We start from the raw sequence: 24,891 nt of genomic DNA on the forward strand, positions 1-24,891 counted from the left end.
CGTGTGGGGACGGAGGCAGCAGCAGCAGCACGAAGCCCCAACGTGGAGCCTTTCCCCCCCCCTTCTCCTCCACGGCTGCCCTTCGCCGGCCGGCCGGGGGGCGGCGCTGTTTCCCCGCGGCCGGGCGGCCCGCGCGAGGCGCACGCGCTGCCCGAGTAGCCGGGACTGAGGCAGCGCAACCGGGGGAAGGGAGCAGCGAGTAGGGCAGGGCGCCGGTCGTCAGCCGTGGCGGAGTAGCAGCGGGGCGGCAACCACCGCGCTCGCCCGCTTCTTCTCCTTCCCACCCCCCCCCGCTCTCTCTCCCGCAGCAGCCAAACTGCCCCCCCCTCCCGAGGCCGCTCAATGCTGCACCTTCCGGAGCTGCCTGAGGTAAAAAGGCGGGCGGGCGGGCGAGCGGGCGGCCCCCCGGGGGGTTCGGCCGGGCTCTCTCGTGGCTGTTTCCTCCGCTCCTTCCCTTCGGCGCGGCGGGGGCTTTGAGGCCCGGGGGAGGGGTGTCGAGAGGGCCGGCCGGCGGCTTCTCCATCGGGGAAGTCGGGGCTCCAACTTGGGACGAGGGGGGCTCGAAGGGGGTGGGGTGGGGGTCCTGAGGTGGAAGTTGAGGGAAAGCCCGGCGAAGTGGATGGAGAGTGGCCTGTGCCTCCCCTCGGGGGGCGCGGGGTGGGGGGCGCGGGCGCTGCGCCCCCCACCCCCGAGGCAACCCCCACCCCGGGGCCTGCTTGCGGGGGCGAGCTTAGCGGGTGGGGCGAGACCCCGACGGGGCTGCGTGGTTCGCCGTCTCCCCTCCTCCGTCCCTCCCCTCCGGTTGGGTTTCTCTGCCTCCTGATAGTTTTGAGGCCTAACAGCTTAGGCCTCGCCTCCTAAGCGGGGGGGGGGGGAGGAACGCATGTTGTGGAATCCTTCTTTTGGGGGAGGGGGAAAGGGAAGCCAGGGCTCTTCCTGACTCTCCCGCCCCGGGACCCCTTTCTTGGAAGACGATCGCTTAAAAGAAAAAATAGATTTATTTTGGCGTTAATTTCCCCCCCCCCCCATTGTGAAACGCGAGGCAGCCAAAACGGAGCATGTCGGGCTCGGAGAGCTTGCCGCCCCGGTGAAAGGAGGCGATGGGCGGCTTTGTCGCTGGTGGGAATCCTGGGGCGGAGGAACCGAAAGGCGGCCGGCCTGGCTGCGGATCAGCGAGGCCTTCTTTGAATCGAGGTTTAGAAATGGGGGAAGGAAAAAAGAAAAAGAGAGAGCTTTAGAAAAGTCGCCTCCATTCCGCTGAACTTTTGTTTTCTGACCGATAGAGGCCGGTAGAGGACTGTGGAGAAGGAAACTTTCTCACCAGCAGCACCAGGATGGATTTCCCATCTGCCCAACCAAAGCCTCCTGCCGACGGCAAGATCATCTTCTACCCTCCTGGAGTCAAAGAGATCACTGATAAAATCACAAACGATGAAGTGGTCAAACGCCTGAAGGTAAGTAAGACTCTGGTTTTGCTTCAGTTCTGTTTGTTAGACTTCTGGTTGGTTCTACAACCCAAATCCTATTTCATTGTGTATTGGTTGTCCCATCTTGATGATTGCATTGACTCACCCTTTGTAATCGTATCTTGAGTCCCAGTGAGAAAGGCGGACTATAAATAATGTAAACAAATAAAAGCATATTGTGTGTATTTTAAGATTGCTTTTCTTTTTATGCTCTTATGTTTACAGGACAGGTTTGATTATGCATATCATTTTTGCCTAGTTTGGAGTATGTTAAGAGGCATTCCTACAGCTTCAGTTTTCTGAGAGGTGTGGTACTTGACTATTCTTTTGATGTTACAGAGAGTTTTATAGTTTCCTTTATGCTGGTCAGTTAATTTGCAGTGATTCTTGTTTTAGGTGATTATGAGGCAAGTTAGAAACAATTAAGAATAGTAAGAAAGCCACAAATGCAGATTCAACACCCTTTGAAGTTTAAACTTTGCATCTGTCCTATTTTTCCCAATACACTCAATCTGTAGCTGTGGGAGGGGGCAGTACCAAAGGGAGCGGTCCCCTGGTCCTATGTCATGACAGCCAAGGTGCTGGAGGGGGAATAGGAAGGAGGATGGGATAGGTTGATTATTGCTGAAGCAGCCAGTCATGCTCAGATGCTGCCTCAAGCAGGGAAGGAAGCTGGATTAGGTTACCCGGGTGACTGAGTGTTCTCCTTCAGTCTGGTAAGCTTTGGAAAACTACTTCAAGGGGAAGAGAGTCTGGAATTTAATTATTCAAGCCAGAATAGAAAAAGGAGGAGAAGCCTGTAGCAGTTAATTCATGTAGAAATGAGTTTTGTTGTCTCCTTTGAACTCCTACACTACAAGTTTGCCTTTGTATTACATGTGTTTATTGATGAGCAGTAGTTATAAACATTCAGGGGGTGAGAAAACTTGCTCTTTAGCTAACTAGAGTCAGCCACGGGAAAGACTTTTAATACTGTGACATAATAAGTGTCGGTATTTCTCATACTGCGATGGTTAGTAAACTGTTACAATAATTTATATAACAATGCAGTCATCAGCATCACAGGAATGCATTTCTTCCTTATTGTTGTTGTTGTCCTGTATAGTTGCCTCTAAATAAGCCTAGCACTGCATGCCTATGCAGCGTTACTCTAATGTAAACTGACTGAGAACAGTCGGTTTAGGCTGGGATTACATTGTAGAGATGGTTTATATTATATTGCATGGGATTACATTGTAGAGACGGTTTATAGCTGTATCAAGACCAAATCTTGTGCTGTCTCTGGTGCAGGGTAGGTAGCCAAATGCTGTCCATCACCTGAACTACAAATGGCCTTGGTTGTTACTGTGACAGAGGAAAGGCAAGATTTCACAAAACATATTCATCCTGGCATCACCTTTTACAGTTTAGTTGTGTTCAGTGTTAGGCAGTTTTTTTCTTTTGGGGGGAAAGCTGCAAAATAAAGGTGCTTGTTGGTAACAAGTGAAACTGTCTTACTATTAGAACAGTGACCTATTACTGTTAGTTACTGGTTGCATGGTTACTGGTTAGTTACTGTTAGTTACTGGTTCATTTCAGACTAGATAGTACATGTGTGGACTTGTATTTTGTAGCCAGGAACATTTATTTCAACATATACTGTAGGCTGAAGCTTTAACTGGATAGCATGGCCCATGCCTGTATGCCTTGAAGTTACTTGAACATTCTTTGTGTCAGCTTTTGTACTCTTATATCCCCCAGTAGTTTTGAATGTGTTGCATAATGTATGGATTCCAACAAGCCAGCGCACTCAACCTTTCTATACGGTTAAGGTTCCCTGTGCAAGCACTGGATCATTCCTGACCCATGAGGTGACGTCACATCCCAATGTTTACTAGGCAGACTTTGTTTACGGGGTGGTTTGCCACTGCCTTCCCCAGTCATCTTCCCTTTACCCCCGGCAAGCTGGGTACTCATTTTACCAACCTTGGAAGGATGGAAGGCTGAGTCAACCTTGAGCCGGCTACCTGAAACCGACTGCCATTGGGATCGAATTCAGGTTGTGAGCAGAGCTTGGACTTCAGTACTACAACTTACCACTCTGCGCCATGGGGCTCATCTGCCTTTCTATAGAGGGGGGCAAACATTCAGGTTAAATTACACAGAATCTGCACCAGTTGTCTTTGTTCTTTACTGCTTTAGTAATTTGTATATCATGATTACATCTTTTATCCTCTTTTTAACATCCTAATAAAATAGTTAGGTTTGTAACCTGTCATACCATGTTCCCTTTCCCAAGAACTTTGATGGCATCAGATTTAATGCCTATGTATTATGTAAAAGTAGTTCTGTAACTTGTCGTGCTTTTTTTGTCATTTTCTTTTGGGCTTTGAGGCCAGGTTGCTTATTTCCAAGAGCCCTGTCTTCCCTTTTGCTACTTTGATTATCCATTCTTTTGCTACTTTGATTAAACTGCTGTCCTGGCTTGTTAGTTCTTCCACTAGGTAAATAGTGTTAACTACCATTGAGCTAGTAGAATGGGCATCCTGGTTTTCTCTTTGATGTGAAGGACCTTGTTGATCACTTGCTGACATTTTTTCCTACCTGTGATTGAAGATGTTAATCTTGCTCAGATGCAACTGTATCTGAGCACTCACCTGCGTGCTTCTATAATATTTTGATGGTCTGGATAGTAGACAGCGCAGCCACAAGGTGGAGGCAACCAAATGGGTTTCCTTGTGATGTGATACTTAAAAGCTTCTTGCCCATGAATTCCTTTGGGATAATGCATGGAAAAAGAGGATTTTAAGCATTCCATGGACCATGTGGAGTATTGGTATAGGAGAATTTGTGTGTGCATGTGTTGCTATTTTAGGAGGAGATCATTGGTCCGTAGCACAATCCAAATTAGGACCAACCAGAACAGTACAAAACAGTATGACATTCGTCCAGTATTGTCATTCTCTCCATGGTTGCAGTTGTCTAGCAGTTTGTAATCTTCAAATATGTAGATAATTAGGGAAGAGAGAGAGGGTACAAAGTTTGATTTCTGGTTGCTGCAGTTAATGGGATTCTGTCATTTTCTTGTGTTGGGCCTTGCTCAGCTGTACTATTCAATTTCTGACTAAATCAGTTATCTCTTTGGTTATAAAAATAAATTGTAAATCATTATAATGGTAGTAGGGCTGCATCCCATGAACCTTGGGGGCAGTATTTCAGGGAATGTGATAGGCTATAGAAGCAGAAGAAGGTGGGGCAATTCTGTTCCGTGGGTAGAGCTCCACTTGTAGATCACCAGATCCGTTCCTGGATTTCTACCCCCTTAGGGCTCCAAATTGAAGCTTCAAAAGCCACATGCCAAGGTCAAAATTATGAAGTGTAACGTTCACAGAGGCAACACTGCTCTACTGTATACCTGATAGCCTAAAGCTCCTTACCTAGTTGGTGTTGTCTTTGCATTCTGTCTAAAATGTAAAATTTATGTTTGGGCTTTTCATGATACCTTTTCACACTGCTTTGTTTATGTTTGCAATGTTGTGGTCCTAGATATGAGCCAAAGTGATAGCAGCCATATTTGTTCATGTGATGGCTTCATTCACATACAACGCAGAGGGTAGGCGGCAAAGCAGTTCGGACAGCAAATGATGGGAAAATTAGGACAGGGAGGGCTTTTATTTTACACTTTTATCCCTACCTTTTTCCAATATGTTTGATAGTGCAAATTGTCATATTTAGCTTGTGTCTTAATGACTGAAAGTTTTGACTCCCTGGTGTTATACTGCTGAGCCATCATTGTAACAGTAAAGCCCAGCAATGACGTACTGGTTTGTAAATACATTTCACGTGTAGAATTGTCTCATTTTAGACAAGCACGTTCAGCAAGAAAAAATAAGCACAGGGGATTTTATTTCTAAATATAAATATATTTTATTTATATCACACGCTTCTCCCCAGTGGAGAGCCAAAGTGACTTAGATCCATTCTCTTCTCCATTTGATCCATTCTCTTCTCCATTTAATCCTCACAACAGCTCTGTAAGGTAGGTTAGGCTGAGAATGTGTGATTGACCCAAGGTCACCCAGCAAGCTTCCATGGCAGAGAGGGAATTCAAACCTGGGTCTCCCATATTCTAGTCTGACATTATTCTAAGCTGGCGCTCATAAATTACCTATTTGACCAAAGCATTTTCACTTTTTGGTTGACAAGCTTTTTGTATAATTCGTTGCCACTGTTACTTGATTTGCCTTATAGAAATAAGTGTGTAAAATGTGTCTAGCACAGTTAATAGCACTTCTGAGTGATATGTCTAAGAGGTTACATATCTGTGCCTTGTCAGATAAAAAAATACTTTGGCCAGATTTGAAACTAAGGCAACAAAAACTGGCTTGTATTTGTATCTGTTTGTTACCTGTAAAAGATCTGAGTGGATGTGATTTCAAATTAAAATAGAAAAGAATATCACAGAATATGCTTAGACATACATTTTCACAACAGGTCCAGCATTATTCTTAAAGAGACTAATTATAAGATGATGTACTGCTGGTACTTTACTCCTTGCTGGTTAAACAAATATTTATAAAAACATACAAAGAAAGTATTGTCGAAGGCTTTCACGGCCAGAGGTCATTGGTTCTTGTAGCCGTGGTCTGTGTAACCGTAGTCTTGGTATTTTCTTTCCTGACGTTTTGCCCGCAGCTGTGGCAGGCACCTTCAGAGGAGTAACACTGAAGAACAGTGTTAGCTCTTTGTCTGTCCTTCAGTGTTACTCCTCTGAGGATGTCTGCCACAGCTGCTGGCGAAACGTCAGGAAAGAAAATACCAAGACCACGGTTACACAGCCCGGATAACCTACAAGAACCAACATACAAAGAAAGGTTTGCATACACATCAGGTGCTTTATTTTATTTTTTAAAATTGTATATATAGATACATTTTAAAAACAATGTAAAGCGTGCGCTCGCACAGACACACACATATATACCAAGCATATATGTGCATGCATGCACAGTTTTGGAGATGAGTAGTTTATAAATTAGGCTGATGATAAATGAGTTCCCTTTAGTCCAATTAAAACATAACAGAAAGGAGTATGGGTAACTCTAGGGCAATATTAGTTCCCTCTATTAAACCATAGTTTTGTGAATATTGCAGAATTGTACAATACCCATTAATTTTTACAAATAATAAAATTAATAAAAGGGAAAGGGTTGGATCCTATGAAATGACTATAAGTGTTCCAAGATAGCTTTATGTTGTAAATAATGTTTTGAGTGTTTTTCAAGTGTATCGTTATAAATAAGTGTTACCTGGTTCTTATTGGCTAAATATAAACATGCTGTATAAATTAAAGGTGATAATTGAGTAAAAAGACAAAATATAGAGCATATTTAATTGTGTAAATTATATCCTAGTAGTAGTTTATTTTTTCAGGTTTGTTTTATGGGGTTTAATTACATTTTATTATATGTAGTTAAAAAAATCTGAAGTACATAAGAACAGTGTTGGAACAGTCAGAGAAGGTCATTTTGTGATAATTCTCTTTTCAGTGATAGTCATACATTTCTGGCAAGTCCACAACCAGGACATAAAGGCAACAAGTGTCAATCTTTGTTTTTTCCCACCAACTGGAATCTGTGATTATTCAAAGGACTGTATCAAAGGTGAAAGTTTTGGAATATGCTCCTAAGTCCATAAAACTAGCAGGGAACAAGATGAAACTATCATGTAGGCATGCACTCCCAGAATTGGGAGTTAAGCTGGGGGTGAGGATCTGTGCTCTTAAGAACACATGGTCAGGTGAAGATATCCTCCGAACCTTATTCAACCCCCATGGCCAGGATACTATAAACTATGTGTGGGGGGTTTGCCTGTTTACTGTTGTAAGTATTGTTCAGGTGTCCCTTACAGTCAGTTTCTCTCTCTTCCCCAAGGCTTCTAATTGGCCTTGAGAAATTCATGCCCTCAGACATTAACCATTCCCCATCCTGGTTAATTTGAACTATAAAGGGTGTAAGAGGCATGTGAGTGTAGATGCCCTTGGGCTGTATTGCCCAGTGCAGCTGTTAATGGTGTGTTCACTTGGATTCATATCTGGATGTGCACTCCCATCCATTTTGGTGCCATGACCCTTTCTTCAGGGGTGGAATGTAACAAAAATAGCAGGCAAGAGCACAATACAGCAATTGTAAACATTTTTTGCAGAGATGCAAAGTAAAGTCCCTAGAACTTGTAGTTGGTTCTGTTTTTATAAAAAGCATTACTTGTTTAAGTGTTTGATAGGTTACTGGGTAGCTTAGGTCCCAACTTGTAAGAACAACATTTAAATTGCTTTTAACATGGAAACTTGCTGCTTGCAGATTTTCTGAACTGACTTATATCAGATGTTGACCAGTTTTCTTTGGGTTGGGGAGCCAGGCCAGAAATTTAGGAGCCAGACTAATTTTTCAACCTTTAGCATTTTGTATTTTAATAATCAGTTTTAAAAAAATATTCCTACCACAAAGCTTACGGTAATCGTAGCTTCCTCACTTTCTTGTGATCTTACTAAATAAAGCTATGACAGAAGTGTTGTAGTATATGAATATATATAGGGGTGACCCTGGTTATCATCACTTCAACAAAGAGCTAACTTCCCCCCAATTTTTCATAATTTCATTATTGCTTAAAAAGCTGCATGTGAATATTGGAGCCAGTATAGAAAGCAGCTGGTTACCATCATTGAAGGACATAAAGTTAACATATAAACCAGGAGTGAGAAGAGCTTCATACACATGCATTTTTGTCATACAACAAAACAGTCTGATGTGACATCATAAATTTTGCACTTCTGAGAGTCACTGAGAAACACTACAATGAAATAAGACTGAAAATACTAGATGGCTGCAATGAAATTTCTAGGCACTTGAAAATCTGGAACATGCGATTTTTTGAGCCTTGGTTATTTGGTGTTGGCAAAGTATGTGAATGGCCATATACAACTATTATTCTCTGACCTGCTGTCCCTCCTTCCTGTCTGGCCGCTGACATGGTAATCACTTAAAGTGAGGAGTGGCAGAGTAAGAGTAGGTCATATGTTCAGAAGCCTTGTATTTCCATGCCTTGAATTTCCATGTTGAGTTCTGTTGGGCTGTGTGGGTTGTAAATGCTGTTAAAGGGGCAGGCTCATGCTGTGGTGGGAAGAAGAGTGCAGATAAAAGCAGGGCAGTGTGTGTGGGTAGCTTCCTTCAGTTATAGTGGTAGAGATGCTTGGATTTACTTGGAAGAGTCATTTGGTGTTCTTTGAAATTGACTTTTAAAAAAAATTCTTCACGCAGTTTTTATATACTTTTGCTGCAGTTAAATGCCTCATTTTGACCATGTTAGAACACCAAACTAGGTGTATAAAATGCTTGATATATTTTTGTGTGTGTTTAAATAAATGCACTTGCATATGAACTCAATTTTTTTGATTAGTTTTGGGAGGCTTTCTTCTAGACCAGTGGTCGGCAAACTCATTAGTCAAAAGAGCCAAATATCAAGAGTAGAACGATTGAGATTTCTTTTGAGAGCCACCGTCCTGTTTGCTCCCCCCTGCCCGCCCTCACTGGGAGGACGCCCTCCCCTGCAGCACCAGCGTGGGGCCTGGATTGGCAGAGCTCAGGGCCAGGCCGGGAAGCGCCGGGACCCTCGCGGCTGGGCAAGGCAGGGGGCTTTCCTGGGATGCGGGGGAGGGCTGGCCACATGAGGAGGGAGGCCATCATGGAGCTGGGGGGCCCGAGGCACCGGCGCCAGCTCGGAACGGGGGGTCGGTCCCCCCGCAAGGGGCCGGCCCGCGCCTGCCTGCCCGCCAGCCCCCACCCCCCACGGGGCAAGCGGCCCGCTGGACCGAACACCCCTCCCGAGCCTCAGTCCCCCACAGGGACGCAGCCCCAGCGGGGCAGAGGCGGCTGCGCCACACGGAAGCGCTGGCCCGGGAGCTCTCAGCAACTCCGGGAGCCTGCCTGCGCGCCCGGCGTTCAAATGGCCAGCCCAGCCCCTTCCTGCCTGGCTGGCTCCGCCCGGGGCGGGCACTGCTCACTGCAGACCCTCCTGGCAGAGGCACAGCGCTGCCGCCCCCTCCTCCGGCAGCCCAGCGCGGGGAGGGGGCTGGAGAGCGGCCCGGTCTTGTGGGAGGAGCGGGCGCTGCTCGCTGCCAGCCTAGTGCGCATGAGGCGGCCGCCTCCCGCTCGCCTGCTGGCTCCTCCCGCCTGGGGCGCGCTGGAGCCCAGCGGGAGCGCGGCGCCTCTGCCTGGCTGGTCGTGGGGATGCGGAGGAGCCACACTCAAAGAGCCAAAGAGCCGCATGCGGCTCGAGAGCCGCGGTTTGCCGACCACTGTTCTAGACTAATTGAGGTGAATTGAAAATTAAACTGTTTTGTCAGCTATTGTAACTTTATGGTCATATGCTGAGTGCTAATTAATGGTAAGCTTGTATGTACAGTATTACTGTTATGGTCTCCTGGCAACATCAAGGGACGTCTCAGTGGGAAAACGAGGAGGTCCTTACAGGCTGAATGCATGCATCAGGCTTGGCTTTGGAGAGACTAATAATATATGGCTGCAATGTGGTATAGTGGTTAAGGTGTCGGACTAGGATCTGGGAAACCCAGGTTCAAATCCCTACTCTGCCATGGAAACTTTCTGGGTGACCTTGGGCCAGTCACACTCAGCCCTGACCCTGGCTAGTATTTGGATGGGAGCCCTCCAAGGAATACCAGGGGTGTGACTCAGAGACAGGTAATGGCAAACCACCTCTGAATGTCTCTTGCCTTGAAAACCCTACGGGGTCACCATATGTCAGCTGTGAATTGATGGCAAAAAGAAAAAAAACTGGCATACATGAATTCAAAGTCTTTGTGTTTGGTAAGTAGAAAAACTGTTTTTGGAGATGATCTCTTGCATAGCAGGTGCGCTAGCAACAAAATATATTCAGTATTTTGATACCATAGATAAAATATTAAAATTTCAGATAATGAAATTAATTACTTAATTGTTCAAGAGTGCCTTTCTATACATGCAGTAGAGTAGCACTGTACAAAATGATTCACAAAGATATATGAATAAATTATAGTTTGCTGTAAGTAGGGTCCTGCTATGTAATTTTGCAGCATTTAATGTGTTGAGTTAACATGTATGCTTTATTTCAGTTCTGTTTTTAGACTTCTGATGGGTTCTACAATCCTAATCCTATTGTGTTATTTATTGAATGTCTCCATCTTATCAGAAGTAATGTAGGAGGAACGCGCACAGCTAAGGGTACTTGCCCTTTTTACACCTTGTCATGGATGCGATGTTATTCAGCTTCTTTGTAGAGGAATCCTAGGTCAGATTCCCATAGTCAAGTGATACTTCTGGAATGTGCACGCTCACCCATCCCTTACTGATTTTTTGGGGTATATTTATTTACACTGTTTCTGTGCTTCCTCTTCGGAGTCCTGTTCAACATGGCTAAACCAGAGAATAGGTTTTGCTTCTGCCAGAGAGTATGTGGTTGTTAAAGAGATTTGGGAATGTACACAAAAAATTGGTTTGTTTCATACATTTGTTTTAAACAAAGAATAGCTTATTGTGAAGTTTGAAACCTCCTTAATGGGAAAAGCTGAATTATTATACTGAATTCTTTTGATTAAAATTTAGTGTTCCAGACTAGAGAGAGACAAGAAATTAGCTGTCCAGCAGGAATTAAATTACAATGCTCTGGTATAACCTAAGAACATATTTTGCTACATCCTGAATAAAACTTGGTTTAGTAATTATGTAAGTCTGCAATCGTGCATGTTTGTTTAAATTAATGGAGCTTATATTTGGAGTAAGCATCAGAATTGAACTGTTAAGCATGACCTGGCAAAGCTGATTTTGAACGAGACAAGGAGAATTTTGTGTGAGGTCAACTTGTACCTGAGGTGTAAAGAGTTAGTTTAAGATAAAAGATTAGAAAATTGTGTGCTTGTTGTAAGTGTTAAGTATCTTGAGTGCTATGAAAACTGATTTTTGTATAGTGTTTTATATATGTTAATTGTTGCTGGCCTGTAAGTGTAGTTCTGATGTAAATAATGAGCAGAAATGAAAGCATTTCAGTGTTTTTTTACACCATAGTATTTACTTCATTTGGGAGGGCAGTGTGTGAACTTACAGTAGGCATGGACTAAAATATTCGGTGAAAATAAAACAACTTTGTATCAAATGCTAAACCAAGGTTTCACAAAATGTCGTTCTTTGGGTGTGATAATGCAACAGCTCAGGAGCCCTTGTTCACAGGCCCATGACAATGTTTGGTGAATTTAATGTCGTATAAATGTAAACCATAACTTTCTGCTTCAGATGTTTGCTCTGATTGTGGTACTAACTCATTGCCGCACAAGAGGAGCAGAGGCTAACTTGTGAAATGTGGTTTGCCAGTATGTCTGAACAAGCTAGTTTTACGGGTAAATAGAGCATGGCTGGAACACAGTATAAAATTTCTCGGTTAAATCGCAAACAGCTGACTGTGAAGTAGTTTCTAAAAGGTTGAAACAACTTGCTTGGCAGTATGAAAATGTGAGTGATTATTCAGGTTATAAACCTTGCTTCCATTGAAAAAAATGTCCTTTACGTGCTTTTTTACATTGCCTTTTTTTTTAAAAAAAATCAATTTTTATAATTGAACTTCAGTTTAAGGCCTTCCTTCCTGCAAAAAACAAACAAAACATCTGTGTGTGTACATGCATGCACATGCTTAATTGGGCCTTTCTAGCATAGGGATTGGGTATGATGCTATGAAATTATGGCGGGGCTTGACAAACCCTGGATGTTGGATTGCCCTAGTCCCTGGTAGTTTTATCATGGCGTCTAGTTTTTACTGATGTAAACCCTACATCTCTTGTTGTCTCTGTGCTTGGCTGCCACTACTGTGTTACCCAAATCGCCCACCCATATATATACTCTGACAAAGCTGGCATCCCACTTTTCAGAAGCCTGTACACATGTGTCCGGGCAAATATTATTGGGACCATCTTGCATGATGTATCCAGAGGTCCAAGATTTGGCAACACCTCATAAGGGTATGCAGATACTTAGAAATAACCAATAAATCACCACATATGCTGCCACAATAAATCTACTCTAATAAAGCATAAATGACCACAGACCAGCGTATTTATACTACTATGTATTCTTCTTATTAATATACTCTTATTTAAAGTGCCATATCAGTCATGTACATAGATATTACAACCAAAAATAATCAAGAGGTAAATAATGTCCATCAATTTGAAGAGTGGACGACTGCGTAGGATCTTCAAGAAAAATCCCTCTTCATGTTCACATTTGGCTTCATGATTGGAAATTGATGGACATCATTTACCTGTTGATTATTTTTGGTTGTAATATTTATGTACATGATCGGTATGGCACTTTAAATAGGAGTATATTAAGATGAATGCCTAGTATAATAGCATAAATAAGTTGTTTTGTGATCATTTATGCTTTATTTGAGTAGATTCTTAGAAATAAACAGACATTAAAACTAAGGATTTATTGAGAAAAAAATAGTAAAGGGAACGTGCAAAATGAATACAGAATTTAAAACTTGTATGTGCACACTTCCACATTAAAGAAATGTTCTACAAATCCTTACTTATACTAAATCCCAACCTAAGAAAATAGTACCAATGGTAAGCGGCAGCACTGCAGTCAAAAGCTCTGCTCATGACCTGAGTTCGATCCCGACGGAAGTTGGTTCCAGGTAGCCGGCTCAAGGTTGACTCAGCCTTCCATTCTTCCGAGGTCGGTAAAATGAGTACCCAGCTTGCTGGGGGTAAAGGGAAGATGACTGGGGAAGGCACTGGCAAACCACCCTGTAAACAAAGTCTGCCTAGAAAACGTCAGGATGTGACGTCACCCCATGGGTCAGGAATGACCCGGTGCTTGCACAGGGGACCTTTACCTTTAAAGAGAAATTGGGAGAAGGAACGAGGAGGATATACTGCCCTAGTGAGTGAAGTCCTGCATAGTTGTCAGAGGAATATAAAGTAATGTGTGAGAGGGCGATATGGAGGCGCTGAGCACAGATCTTCTCTTTCTGGGCTCTCCAGGCATCTTGCAGACTGTGGGTTTTACCATCACATGCCCAGGGAGGCAGGACTAAAATTCTTCCTTCCTGTCTTCCTGGGCGGGAAAACCTCCCATTTCCAGTTTCTGTCCTGCCTTGTAGAGGGAGGCAGCTTCGCCAGCTGGCTCTGTAGAAATCAGTCCTGTTAAAAAATTTCTCCTATCTCCCTACTTCTTTCTTCTCCATCTTCGTTTCCAATCCTTTGTAGTCTGTCTAAACCTTTAAAAAAATTCCTTTTTCCCTCCTGATCTTCTCCCCCCCCCCTTCGCTCCGATGAGCAAGATGGCGGGCAAACGAAGAGATTCAGAGGAGGAGCTCCTTTCCGAAGGAGACAATGACCGCGCCCTCGTCGCATCGACAGGGCAGAGTCGTGGGGAAGGTTCCAACGGCTGCTCTTGCGGTACCGTGGAACCCGGCGCGGACTGCCCCAGCGCCCCGAAAAGAGCGCGCTCCGCCGGGCCGCTCAGAAATGGCGCCAAAAGGGGCGCGCACCACAATGAGACGGATGGAGCAGTTAGCACGCAGGGAGAGAGTTCTACATCGACGGCTGGGTGTAATGTAAGCGTATCAGATCCCGACTTCCCTTTATCCCGTAGGGAAGCTTTTGATTTGTTTAGTGGGGTGCTCGATAGGCAGTCTCAAATGCTCCAGGCCTTTAGTGATTCGATTTCACCATTTCTTTAAAAAATGGGGCTCAATCCAGGGATCAACCCTCTTTTCCAGGGGCAGACTAGTTTACAAAATAGGAGCAATGAGAATACCAGCAGAGGCTCGTGGCCCACCAAAGCAGCCAGGAAGGCCACAGGCCAAGGCCAACCCAGTCCTACACAGGAAGATGACTCCTCAGTCAATGCGGATTCTGCAGGGGAAAGTAGAGAAGAAGGGGAATTTGAATCCGATGAGGATTCCCCTATTATTCTAGAGGAACAGCAGCCTCGCCTTTTTGGGGCCGAGGACTTTCAGAGCCTTTTAAGCAAGGCACTGGTGGGCTTAGACTTAGATGAGGAACCTGAACCCGCTCCAGAGACCAAGAAAACTAGGAAAAAAGGTACAAAAGAATTTTTTCCCAGGTCTCAATCTCAACACCATGCTATTCCATTCCCAGAATTTTTTGAGAATCAGGTCAGAGCTGAGCTGGATAAGCCCCAGGCTAATAGTCAGTTTCCAACTAACGTCAAGAAACTGTATGCCATGGTACCACAAGCCATGGACCTACTTAAAAGTCCCCTGATTGACGCCCCTGTTGCAGCAGTCCACTCCCCAGATCTTCCTGCTGAGGACGGACTAGGAAATATCAGAGATCCTATGGATAGGAAAGCTGAGGTTCTGAGCAAAAAAGTACACGATTCCTCTGCATTGGCCATTCAAGCCTCAGCAGCCACATCCATCATGGCTAGAGCCTCCATAGTATGGATTAGAAAAATAGCACAGTTATATTCAGGGGAGAACAGAAGGATCACCGATGGGCTTAACAGGCTTTTAAAGGCGGCTGCCTTCATGGCAGACGCATCCCTTGATTCAATGACCTTCGCAGCTCGAGGCCTATCTTCTAATATTGCAGTCAGAAGGGCCCTATGGTTAAGACCATGGCAAAACGAATTTAAAACCAAATCCCTCACACTGTCCTATCCTTATCAAGGGGGAAAGTTGTTTGGGGAAAGGCTCGAAAAGATCCTTGTTGAGGACAAGGATAAGAAAAAGATCCTTCCAAAATCTTACAGAAAGGATGGGAGACACTCCTCCTCATACCCTAGTTTCAGGTCATTCCACTCTCTTTCCAGATTTAAGCCTGAACATTGCAGAGGAACCTGGAACAACAACAGAGGTTCTTTTCGCAGGAGTGGGGGTAGATTTTTTTCTTCCCCAACAGGGACAACAACAGCAACAGTACAGTGCCAAGGGCGACAAGTTCGCCAAGAGCAATAAACAGTGACGCCAACCCAATGTTAGTGGGGGCAGGCTTCTACACTTCAGCCATATGTGGTCTCCACCCCACACCGATGCATGGGTGTCCCAAGTTGTGTCCTCAGGGTATCTGATAGAATATCAAAGCACCCCAAAGGAGAGATTTCTAAGATCTCTGAGGGCATTGAATCCAGGAAAACATTTGAGGACTCAGGTGGCCATAAGTCACCTGACAGACATTCAGGCCATAGAGCCAGTTCCTTCTCTAGAGCAGTGGTTCCCAACCTTTTTTTGACCAGGGACCACTAGGATTTTTTTGTTCGGTGCAGGGACCCCAAGGTTCAAAATACAAATTCTGAGAATTTGAAAATAAACTTTAATCATAACTGTTAGTTAAACATTAAGCTTAGAATAATATTTGAATATATATTTTTATAATAGAGAACTTTTAATTGAAAATATTAATTTATTATGGGTTTATAAGTTTGTTTCGCAGACCTTAATTTAGTTCTCGCGGACCCCTGGGGGTCCACGGACCCCTGGTTGGGAACCAGTGGAAAAGGGACTTATTCAATTTTCTTTACTGTACCAAAACGAAATGGGGACTGGAGGGCCATCTTAGACTTAAAACACCTGAACAAATCCGTGAAATACAGAAAGTTCAGGATGGAAACAGTAAAATCCATCATAGATGCCCTCCAACCGGGGGACTTCATGACGTCCCTGGATCTAAAAAAGCCTACCTGCATGTCCCCATTCACCCACTACATAGAAAATTTCTCAGATTCCTTTACGCGGGGAAACACTTTCAGTTCAGGGCCCTCTCCTTCGGCCTGGGGTCAGCCCCCTGAGTGTTCACAAAGATACTTGTAGCCGTAGTGGCCATTCTCAGACAAGAAGAAATCAGAGTTTTTCCCTATCTGGATGACATTCTTATTTGTTCCAGTTCCAAGGAAGAGGCCATAACACACACACACACAGGGTAGTCCAGACATTAACAGATCATGGCTTCTTGATAAATTCAGAGAAAAGCCAACTGAACCCGACCCAAAGGCTACAACACCTAGGGGTCATATTAGACACCAGCAAAAACCTAGTCTTCTTGCCTCCGGACAAGATTTCCAAAATCAAATCTGTGGCCCAGACCTTGCTCAAGGTCAAGAAGGAGAAGCTTATATTCTTAGCCAAACTAATGGGTCTGATGGTGTCTTGTCTCAGTTGTGTTCCCTGGGCCAGGTTCCACTCATGACCGTTACAGAGCCTTCTACAACCCTATCAGCATCTGATTGCCAGGAAGATCAACAAGACCATCTCCTGGAATCAAGACTTCCAAACCAGCCTCCTATGGTGGTGCAATCACAGGAACCTCAGCAAGGGCCTATTCTTCCTAGCAGAGGATCAAGTACAACTCTACACAGATGCCAGTCTAGAGGGTTGGGGAGTGACGTGTCAATCCCACATTGCTCAAGGCATCTGGACTCAAGCAGAGAAGAAGTTACACATAAACATCCTCTAGCTCAGAGCTATCTGGCTGGCTCTACTTCATTTTCAGGATTTGCTTCTACACTGCCACGTTCTTGTGCAAACGGACAATGTGTCTGCCAAGGCACATCTAAACAAACAGGGAGACTCCAGGTCATCGAAGCTCCACAGGGAAGCAACTCTAATCCTATCCTGGGTGGAAAGGAGTGTAATATCCATCTTGGCAGAACACATCAGAGGCGTCCTCAATCTCCAGGCAGATTGGCTGAGCCGCCAGACTATCAACAAAGGGGAATGGTCCCTCAACAGGTCTATATTCCTACAGATAAGAGAGAGATTCGGCCAGCCAGTAGTGGACCTTTTCTCCTCGGAGGAGAATCATCTTCCACGCTTCCTTATGAGGTACTATCATCCAAGAGCAGAGGGGATGGATGCTTTGATGTCTCCATGGCCCAAGGAGTTACTCTTTGCCTTTCCTCCTTTTCCCATTCTGCCAAAAGTAATCAGAAAAATAAGGAAGGAGAGGGCCACAGTCATTCTAATAGCTCCCTTCTGGACAAGAAGACTGTGGTTTCCCAGCCTCAAGGAGTTATCAATACAACAGCCATGGGAACTCCCCCCGATGCCAGATCTACTACTTCAGGGTCCACTATATCACCCAGACCCTCAATGGCTGCGCTTGACCGCCTGGAAATTGAGCGGAGCAATCTCCTAAGTCAAGGATACAACACCAGGATCGTCAACACCATGATTGAGTCCAGAAAGCCTTCAACTAGAAGGATCTATGACTTCTCGTGGAAATCATTCGTCCTATGGGTGCAGAAGAAAGAATACTGACCCCCTGAAACCGGACGTATCCAAAATTTTGGAATTTCTATAAGATGGGGTGGAGCAAGGCCTCAAGGCGGCCACTTTGCGTAGGCAGGTGGCGGCACTATCAACATCTATTATCCCATCTATTGACGGTATCTCACCTTCCAGACACCCTCACATACAGACCTTCCTAAAGGGAGTGATACAGACCAGCCCGCCACCTGTACATCGTTTCCCTACGTGGCGCCTCAACATAGTCCTGTCAGCACTGACACGCCCTCCGTTTGAGCCCATTAGGGAGATTCCGCTAAAGATGTTAAGAATGAAGACGGTCTTTTTGACAGCAGTCACCTCTGCTAGAAGGGTCTCCGAATTAGGAGCACTATCAGTGCGCAAAGGCTTATGCGTCTTTCATAAGGACAAAGTCGTCCTGAGGCCCGATCCTACTTTCATTCCAAAAGTGAACTCTTTGTTCCACCGGAAACAGGAAATTCACCTTCCATCCTTTTGCCCTAACCCCAGCCACCCAAAAGAGAGAGAATGTCACAAACTAGACCTCCGTAGGACTCTTAGGGTATACATTAAGCATACATCACACATTAGACGCTCAGATTCCATGTTCATTTCCCTTAACAATCCGAAGCGAGGCCTTAAGATGTCCAGGGCAGCTATTAGTTATGCCATTAGACAGTGCATTGCTGAGTCTTACAAATCCAGTAAACTCCAGGTACCAGAAGGCATTACGGCTCATTCTGTGAGGAGCGCAGCAACTTCGGCAGCCTTCGATAGACCGACCTCAGTGGAGGACATATGCCAGGCAGCCACTTGGGCTTCGGTGTCCACCTTTACCAAACACTATAAGATAGACTCTATGGCTTCTGCAGACGCAGCCTTCGGCAGAAGGGTCCTGCAGCACGTCGTGGAAGACTCATAATCTCACCCAACTAATTAGCTCTTGGAGATCTCACAGTCTGCAAGATGCCTGGAGAGCCCAGAACGAGAACGGAGCCTTATTTACTTACGTGAGGGCCCCTTCTGTTCTGGGATCGAAGGCATCTTGCCCGCCCAAGAGTTTTTTGGATTTCAAGACGTGTGCAGTTCAGCAAGACAAAATCCAGTCCTCCTCAGATCATATAATACCGTTTATCCTTTGCCCGCCACCTTGCGCCAGACAAAGGGTTCTTCTTACCTAGTTATAAGGTTCAAAGTTTCTTCTTAACTCTAGTTCAAGTTTATACTACCTGTTTTTTCTGTAGTGCTTGTTGTTGCTTCCACTTACCTGTCTCCTTAGCTCGGCGAGTCCGAAAACTGGAAGTGGGAGGTTTTCCCGCCCAGGAAGACAGGAAGGAAGAATTTTAGTCCTGCCTCCCTGGGCATGTGATGGTAAAACCCACAGTCTGCAAGTTGCCTTCGATCCCAGAACAGAAGGAGCCCTCACGTAAGTAAACAAGGCTCCATTCACAGACACCTGCATTGGGATAGCAGGGCCGATGCAGAGTTCTGCACACAAACACATGCCTGTATTGGCATTTAAAAAAGAGGAACATACATTAGGATAAATCTGAGTACAAATAAATAAAATTGGATAAAACAATTCCAAATCAGCCATTAAGGAATACTACATATCATTCACGATATTTGAATGCTAACTGCAAAAACCTTGCAACTGATTCCATTATTTTTGGGTTCTGTGTGGTCATAAGATAGGATGTCCTGATGTCATCAGAAAGTCATTCCATGTTTATAAACAGCGGGTCAATGAATTGGGATCGTCTACAAGCATAGAAAGGAACAATTAAGAAGGACATGCACTAGTTATTCTATTTCACCATTCCCACAAGGGCAAACTCTGTTTGAAAATGGGATTTTATGAAATCTTCCATATAACAAGGTGGAGGATAGTGCATTTAGCCTAGCAAACATATGCTCTACACCAGTGGTTCCCAACCTTTTTTTGACCAGGGACCACTAGGACTTTTTTGTTCGGTGCAGGGACCACAAAGTTCAAAATAAAAATTCTGAGTATTTGAAAATAAACTTTAATCATAACTGTTAGTTAAACATCAAACTTAGAATAATATTTGAATATATATTTTTATAATAGAGAACTTTTAATTGAAAATATTAATTTATGATGGGTTTATAATTTTGTTTCGTGGACCTTAATTTAGTTCTCGTGGACCCCTGGGGGTCCATGGACCCCTGGTTGGGAACCAGTGCTCTACACTGTTGCAGTGCAGTTAGACAAGTAAAGTATGGTGGTATATATTGTCTGTTTGGTCAAGGCTCCCAACTCAAGGGGGAACACCTAATACTTGCATGGATTCTAAGCTCCTGCATTTCTGTGTCTAAAAGTCTACGTCTGATCACAACAAACACTGAAGAGTCCTGCGCACATTCATCACTACTGTGCGTTCCCACGTGAGGGTTTCGGAGCCAGTTGCTGGAGCCAGTATTCAGATGGGATCCAACAGCTGGAACAAAAAAAAAACTGGCGTTGTTGGGGCTGTCTTTGTTCTCCAAAAGTGTAAGGGTAGAGGGGGAAATAAGGTATTTCTCAAAATGGATTGGATTGGAGCCAAACGTTTCAATCCTCATTGGTTGTTCAGTAAGATAACCAATTTGTGGGGAAATATATCTCGAGGAGAAAAATTGGGGATATCTTTGAGGAAGATTATGGCCCAGATGGAATGACATACTAGGTTATATGGTCACCATTTGTTTGAATTGATTTGTAAGGAAAAACATAGTGAAGGAAATAAATATATCAAAATTGGATGTTGATGAGTTGATACGTCATTCCTAACTCGGGGACAAATCCTGTTAGTGTTTGTGAAATGCCAAATTTAAGTAATGGAGGCACTGTTATTACCTTTGAATTGGGGAGGGGAGTGAGTGCATTACTCCTCTCTTTGAAGTGGTGTGAAATTGCTGCTCAATGTTTCCCTTCTGCTTCCAAATTAGAGAAATGCATTCCTGTCTACTATTTCAAACTTTGGTAGAGGCCAAATTAAGAAATAAAATGAAAAGGATGGATAGCCCTTCTGGAGGATTGGGGAAGGGATTTGATCTGTGTACTCATGTTCTGATCCAAGAGGCTGCCCATGAAGTAATAGCCGCTGACACTTTTTTGTTCACTTCCCACTCTTCGAAGGAGGAAGTCAGGCTAACTTAGGAAAGCTCTCAATAAAGATGGGTTGGGGCCTTCTGAAGTTAGCAGAGTCCTTCCCTCCATTTTAGAAGGGGAGAGGGAATGGGGAAATTGTATCAGAAGCAACATTTGCTTTTTTTTTTTTAACACAAAGTCTTTGTCTTCTATCTTGGCTGCCACTACTCCCAGCAGCTCTTGTCCACTCCTCTTCATGGTTGTAATTGGAAGAAGACCAGGCTGGTATCAACAAACTGCCAATTTGTCCTCACTCGCAACTACTCTAGATTTGGTGAAGATTTGGTGCACCTTACATAATGGAAGATGGCGCCCTGTATAAGTATGTATCTTGAAAATGGCTTCAGCAGATTCCTTACAGTGCCATCCTAAGTGGGTCTACTGAGAGAGGTGCACTCCCACAAAGTGTTCATAGGGTTGCCCTATAATAGCCGTTTGGGCATATTTCTAGTCTTAGTTGAGATAGATAGACAAAGAGTTCTGCACTCTTATCAATGAGTGTTTTATATCTGGATTGCTGGTTAGATTTTTGTTGTGATGACAGTCAGCATTATTTCTAGAGGTCTGTAAAATTTCTGGAAGTTATGAAGCCATAGACACTTAACTTGATATAATTAAAAACATCAAATTCCTTGGTAATAAATTGAGCACATTATGGGACTTTGTTGCCAAAATTAGTCCCATTTAAACAATAAGCATATCTTTGAAATTGTTGGATATATCTACAGAATACATTGGAATTACCATTATTGCATATTATATATTGTCTTATATAACATATTTCATGCTGTACATTTGGAGTGAGTAAAACCTTGTCTTAAAGCCTTCCAAAAGAGAAAAAATCTATAGGAGCTTTTTTCAGTGTTCTCTCAGATTTAATTGGGAAATTGGGGATGGATCCTTGGAGGACCCTCCCCGCAATCTTTTTCTTGTTTATTTCAAGCCTTTCACATTTGTAGCTTACTCATAACACTTGTCATAGCATTAATAAAATTACAAGTCATATATTGGCATTCCCATTTTAGTTATAGCAGTATGCAGCATTTTTTAGTTGAGACAAAAGTTCTCTTTTCAGGAACATAAGGATTGTTGTGTTTAGGCAAAGTTCCATTTAGTCCAGCATTCTGTTTCAGATGACAGCCAGACAGATGTCTCTGGAAGCTCAGAAGTGTGATATGAAGTTGATGGCCATAAGCTGTCATTTATCCCCAGCATCTGGTACTTGGAGAAATAGTGAACAAAGCCCATAAGGAGTCAAAATGTGTTTTCTTTTAATTAAACCTCAGAATCTCAGGATGTTGAATCATGCACCAAATGTCTGCACTATTACTGAAGATGAATAGACTACACCCATCTTTTAAAAAATTATTACCAAAAGCCCAACATACATAGACTCAGAATATATACAAATCTGATATATGCTGACTGTATCTTAATATACCCCAAATAAATAGTTAAGGGCCTTTATATGTAAATGTATGACAATATCTCAACCTTTATACTTTCCTGTAGTTTTACTTTATTCCAATATACAACAAGAGCTCTCCATCTTAGAATAAATGTATTATGTAAACATTTTGCCTTCATTGTTTATATAGTAATTTAATCTATGAGCACATTAAACTAGCATTTTCTTAACCAAGCCTCTATCAAATGTATTGTGTTTCATATCCAATGTTTAGCTATTAGTCTTCCTGCCCCTATTAAATTTCTTAACAAATATCATTTTTTTCTGGCTCCCTATCCCCAATCTGTTCTAACAAAATCAACATAGGACTAGCTATTCTAGTACTTTCTCCTGCCCAGACTATCCCAACATATAGGCTGGGGTGTTCCTTTCACTTGTAGGCAATGCCATCATCAATCAGTACTACACTCATTTGTTAAAGGATTTGTATTTTATTTGATATCTTTGTGTAGAGGCACTCACTGATTTTGTCTTGGGTTACATGCTGCTATTTCTAGTAGCAAGCAAGGCTTGGTTTATTCCGCCTTCATGGAAGAAGAAGCAAGAAAATGTGGCCTTTTGTGCCTAGTGCATACCTGGCATCATTTTGAAAAGGGTAGTCATTGCCCTGCTTTTGTGGCTGGTGGGTCTTAGAAAATGTGCCCATTCTGTACCAGAATGTATATACTGCAACCCACTCTGGCTGTGGGTTGTCACCATTACATTTGTGGTTCTCATTGGCAGCCATTTGCAAAACCTTTTTCATTTGTTAGTTATTTTGATTTTGGTGCATTTCTATCTAAACAGTTTTAAATCTCATTATTATTCACCTTGTTTAATTACTGCTAGTGTAGCAGCCAATTCTAAACTACCATGTTAATTTCAAATCACGATAAAAATGGCTGAAACTATAAAATGGAATTGGGGAAAAATGAATCGTCATGCTGGCAAGTGTAGTTTCCTTGACAAAGAATTATTGGCATGAGGAAAAGGACCTGGTATACGTGAAGCAAAAAAGACTAACATAGGAACATAATTATACAGTAGAGCATTCTCATAGATGACCTTTGCAAATATGAAGGAGACTTTAGAAGAGTAAAACAGAGAATCACCTTGGATTTTGGCAGGTGGTTAATGTTGTTAACTGCTCTTTAGATTTAGCTATAGCCTTTTGTGGTGGGGAAGGAAGCGTGAGCTGGACACAGGCATGGCTAACTGGAATGAATAGTGAGAGTACTTGGAGTGAAGCCAAACTCTGGGTCCAATGCTGCCAAATATAATTTCCTTTTCTCGTTCTGGGCTCTACAGGCATCTTGCAGACTGTGGGTTTTACCATCACATGCCCTACCATCACATGCAGGACTAAAATTTTTACTTCCTGTCTTCCTGGGCGGGACAACCTCCCAATCCCAGTTTCCGTCCTGCCTTTGTAAAGGGAGGCAGCTTCGTCATTCGGCTCTGTCAAAGGACGACCTTTTGGAGGATTTTTTCTCTTCTTCTTAGTCTTCTTCTTTCTTCTACCTACGTCTTGTTATCTATCACCCACCCCGCTTTAAAAAAAAAAGATTTTTTTCTCCCTCCCGCTCTCCCCTTTTTTGTTTTTTCTTCGCTCTGATGAGCAAGATGGCGGCCGAACGAGAGGTTTCGGAAGAGGAGCTCCTCTCCGAGGGAGACAACGACCGAGCCCTCGTCGCCTCGATAGGGCAGAGTCGTAAAGATAGTTCCAACGGCCGCTCTTGCGGTCCCGCGGAGCTCGGCGCGGATGGTCCCAGCTCTCCAAAAAAGGTGCGTGCCTCCGGCCCGCCTGGAAATGGCACCAAAAGGGACGCGTGCCACAATGAGGCGGGAGAGCCTTTACAAGGAGCGGATGGATCTCTCGCACTGAGTCCAGTATCGGAGTTTGGAAGTAACGTAAGCTTAAGCTACCCGGAGTCCCCTTTGTCCCGCAGGGAAGCCTTCGATTTGTTTAATGGGGTCCTAGATAGACAGTTGCAAATGCTTCAAGCCTTCAGCGAATCTATTTCTCCTTTCCTTAAAAATCTTGGACATGATCCAAGGAGTAATCCTCTCTCCCAGAGCCATTTAGATCAGCAGAAGCATTGTAAAGGGGAACGCTCAGGTTCGTTGTGGCAACCAAGGAGAACTAACCGAGCCCTTTGAACTGGCCAAGGGAGTTAGACAAGGTTGCCTCCTTGCTCCTCTCTTGTTTAATCTATACCTGAATGATATGGCAATCAATTTTTCCGAGTTTTGCCACCCCCCAAAGCTTGCAACTGAGGGGTTCCTAGCTTCTCTGAAGCATGATCCTTTTAAATCCTCATGGCAAAAAATCTTAGATGAGAAACTGTCATTGGGCTTCTCGCAGGATATGTTATTAGATCTTGGGGAAACGGAAGCTTTTACCAAAATTAAAAAGCGCATTAAAGAGCTCGATTATAACAGCACTACTTTTCGTGCTGGTCGCGTCTGTTCATCCCAGTTCTTCAGAATACCCCCTCCACGTGGTCTGCCTGCCTATACATATTATC

At 43.8% G+C, this 24,891-nt stretch overlaps 1 protein-coding gene across 1 annotated transcript in view; it reads left to right on the top strand.

Moving 5' to 3' along the window:
• Positions 1-337: 337 nt before the first annotated feature.
• The window catches only part of PDS5A (PDS5 cohesin associated factor A), a 73,256-nt gene continuing 48,702 nt past the window's right edge, over positions 338-24,891 (top strand). Inside the window, exons 1-2 of the mRNA XM_056855173.1 lie at positions 338-369; positions 1,284-1,454. Of these exons, the coding sequence (XP_056711151.1) occupies positions 343-369; positions 1,284-1,454 (198 nt within the window). The 5' untranslated portion in view covers positions 338-342. The remainder of the gene's footprint in view (positions 370-1,283; positions 1,455-24,891) is intronic.

The sequence above is a fragment of the Euleptes europaea genome, chromosome 9 (genome assembly GCF_029931775.1).
Source record: "Euleptes europaea isolate rEulEur1 chromosome 9, rEulEur1.hap1, whole genome shotgun sequence".
In the NCBI taxonomy this organism is placed as follows: Eukaryota; Metazoa; Chordata; class Lepidosauria; order Squamata; family Sphaerodactylidae; genus Euleptes; species Euleptes europaea.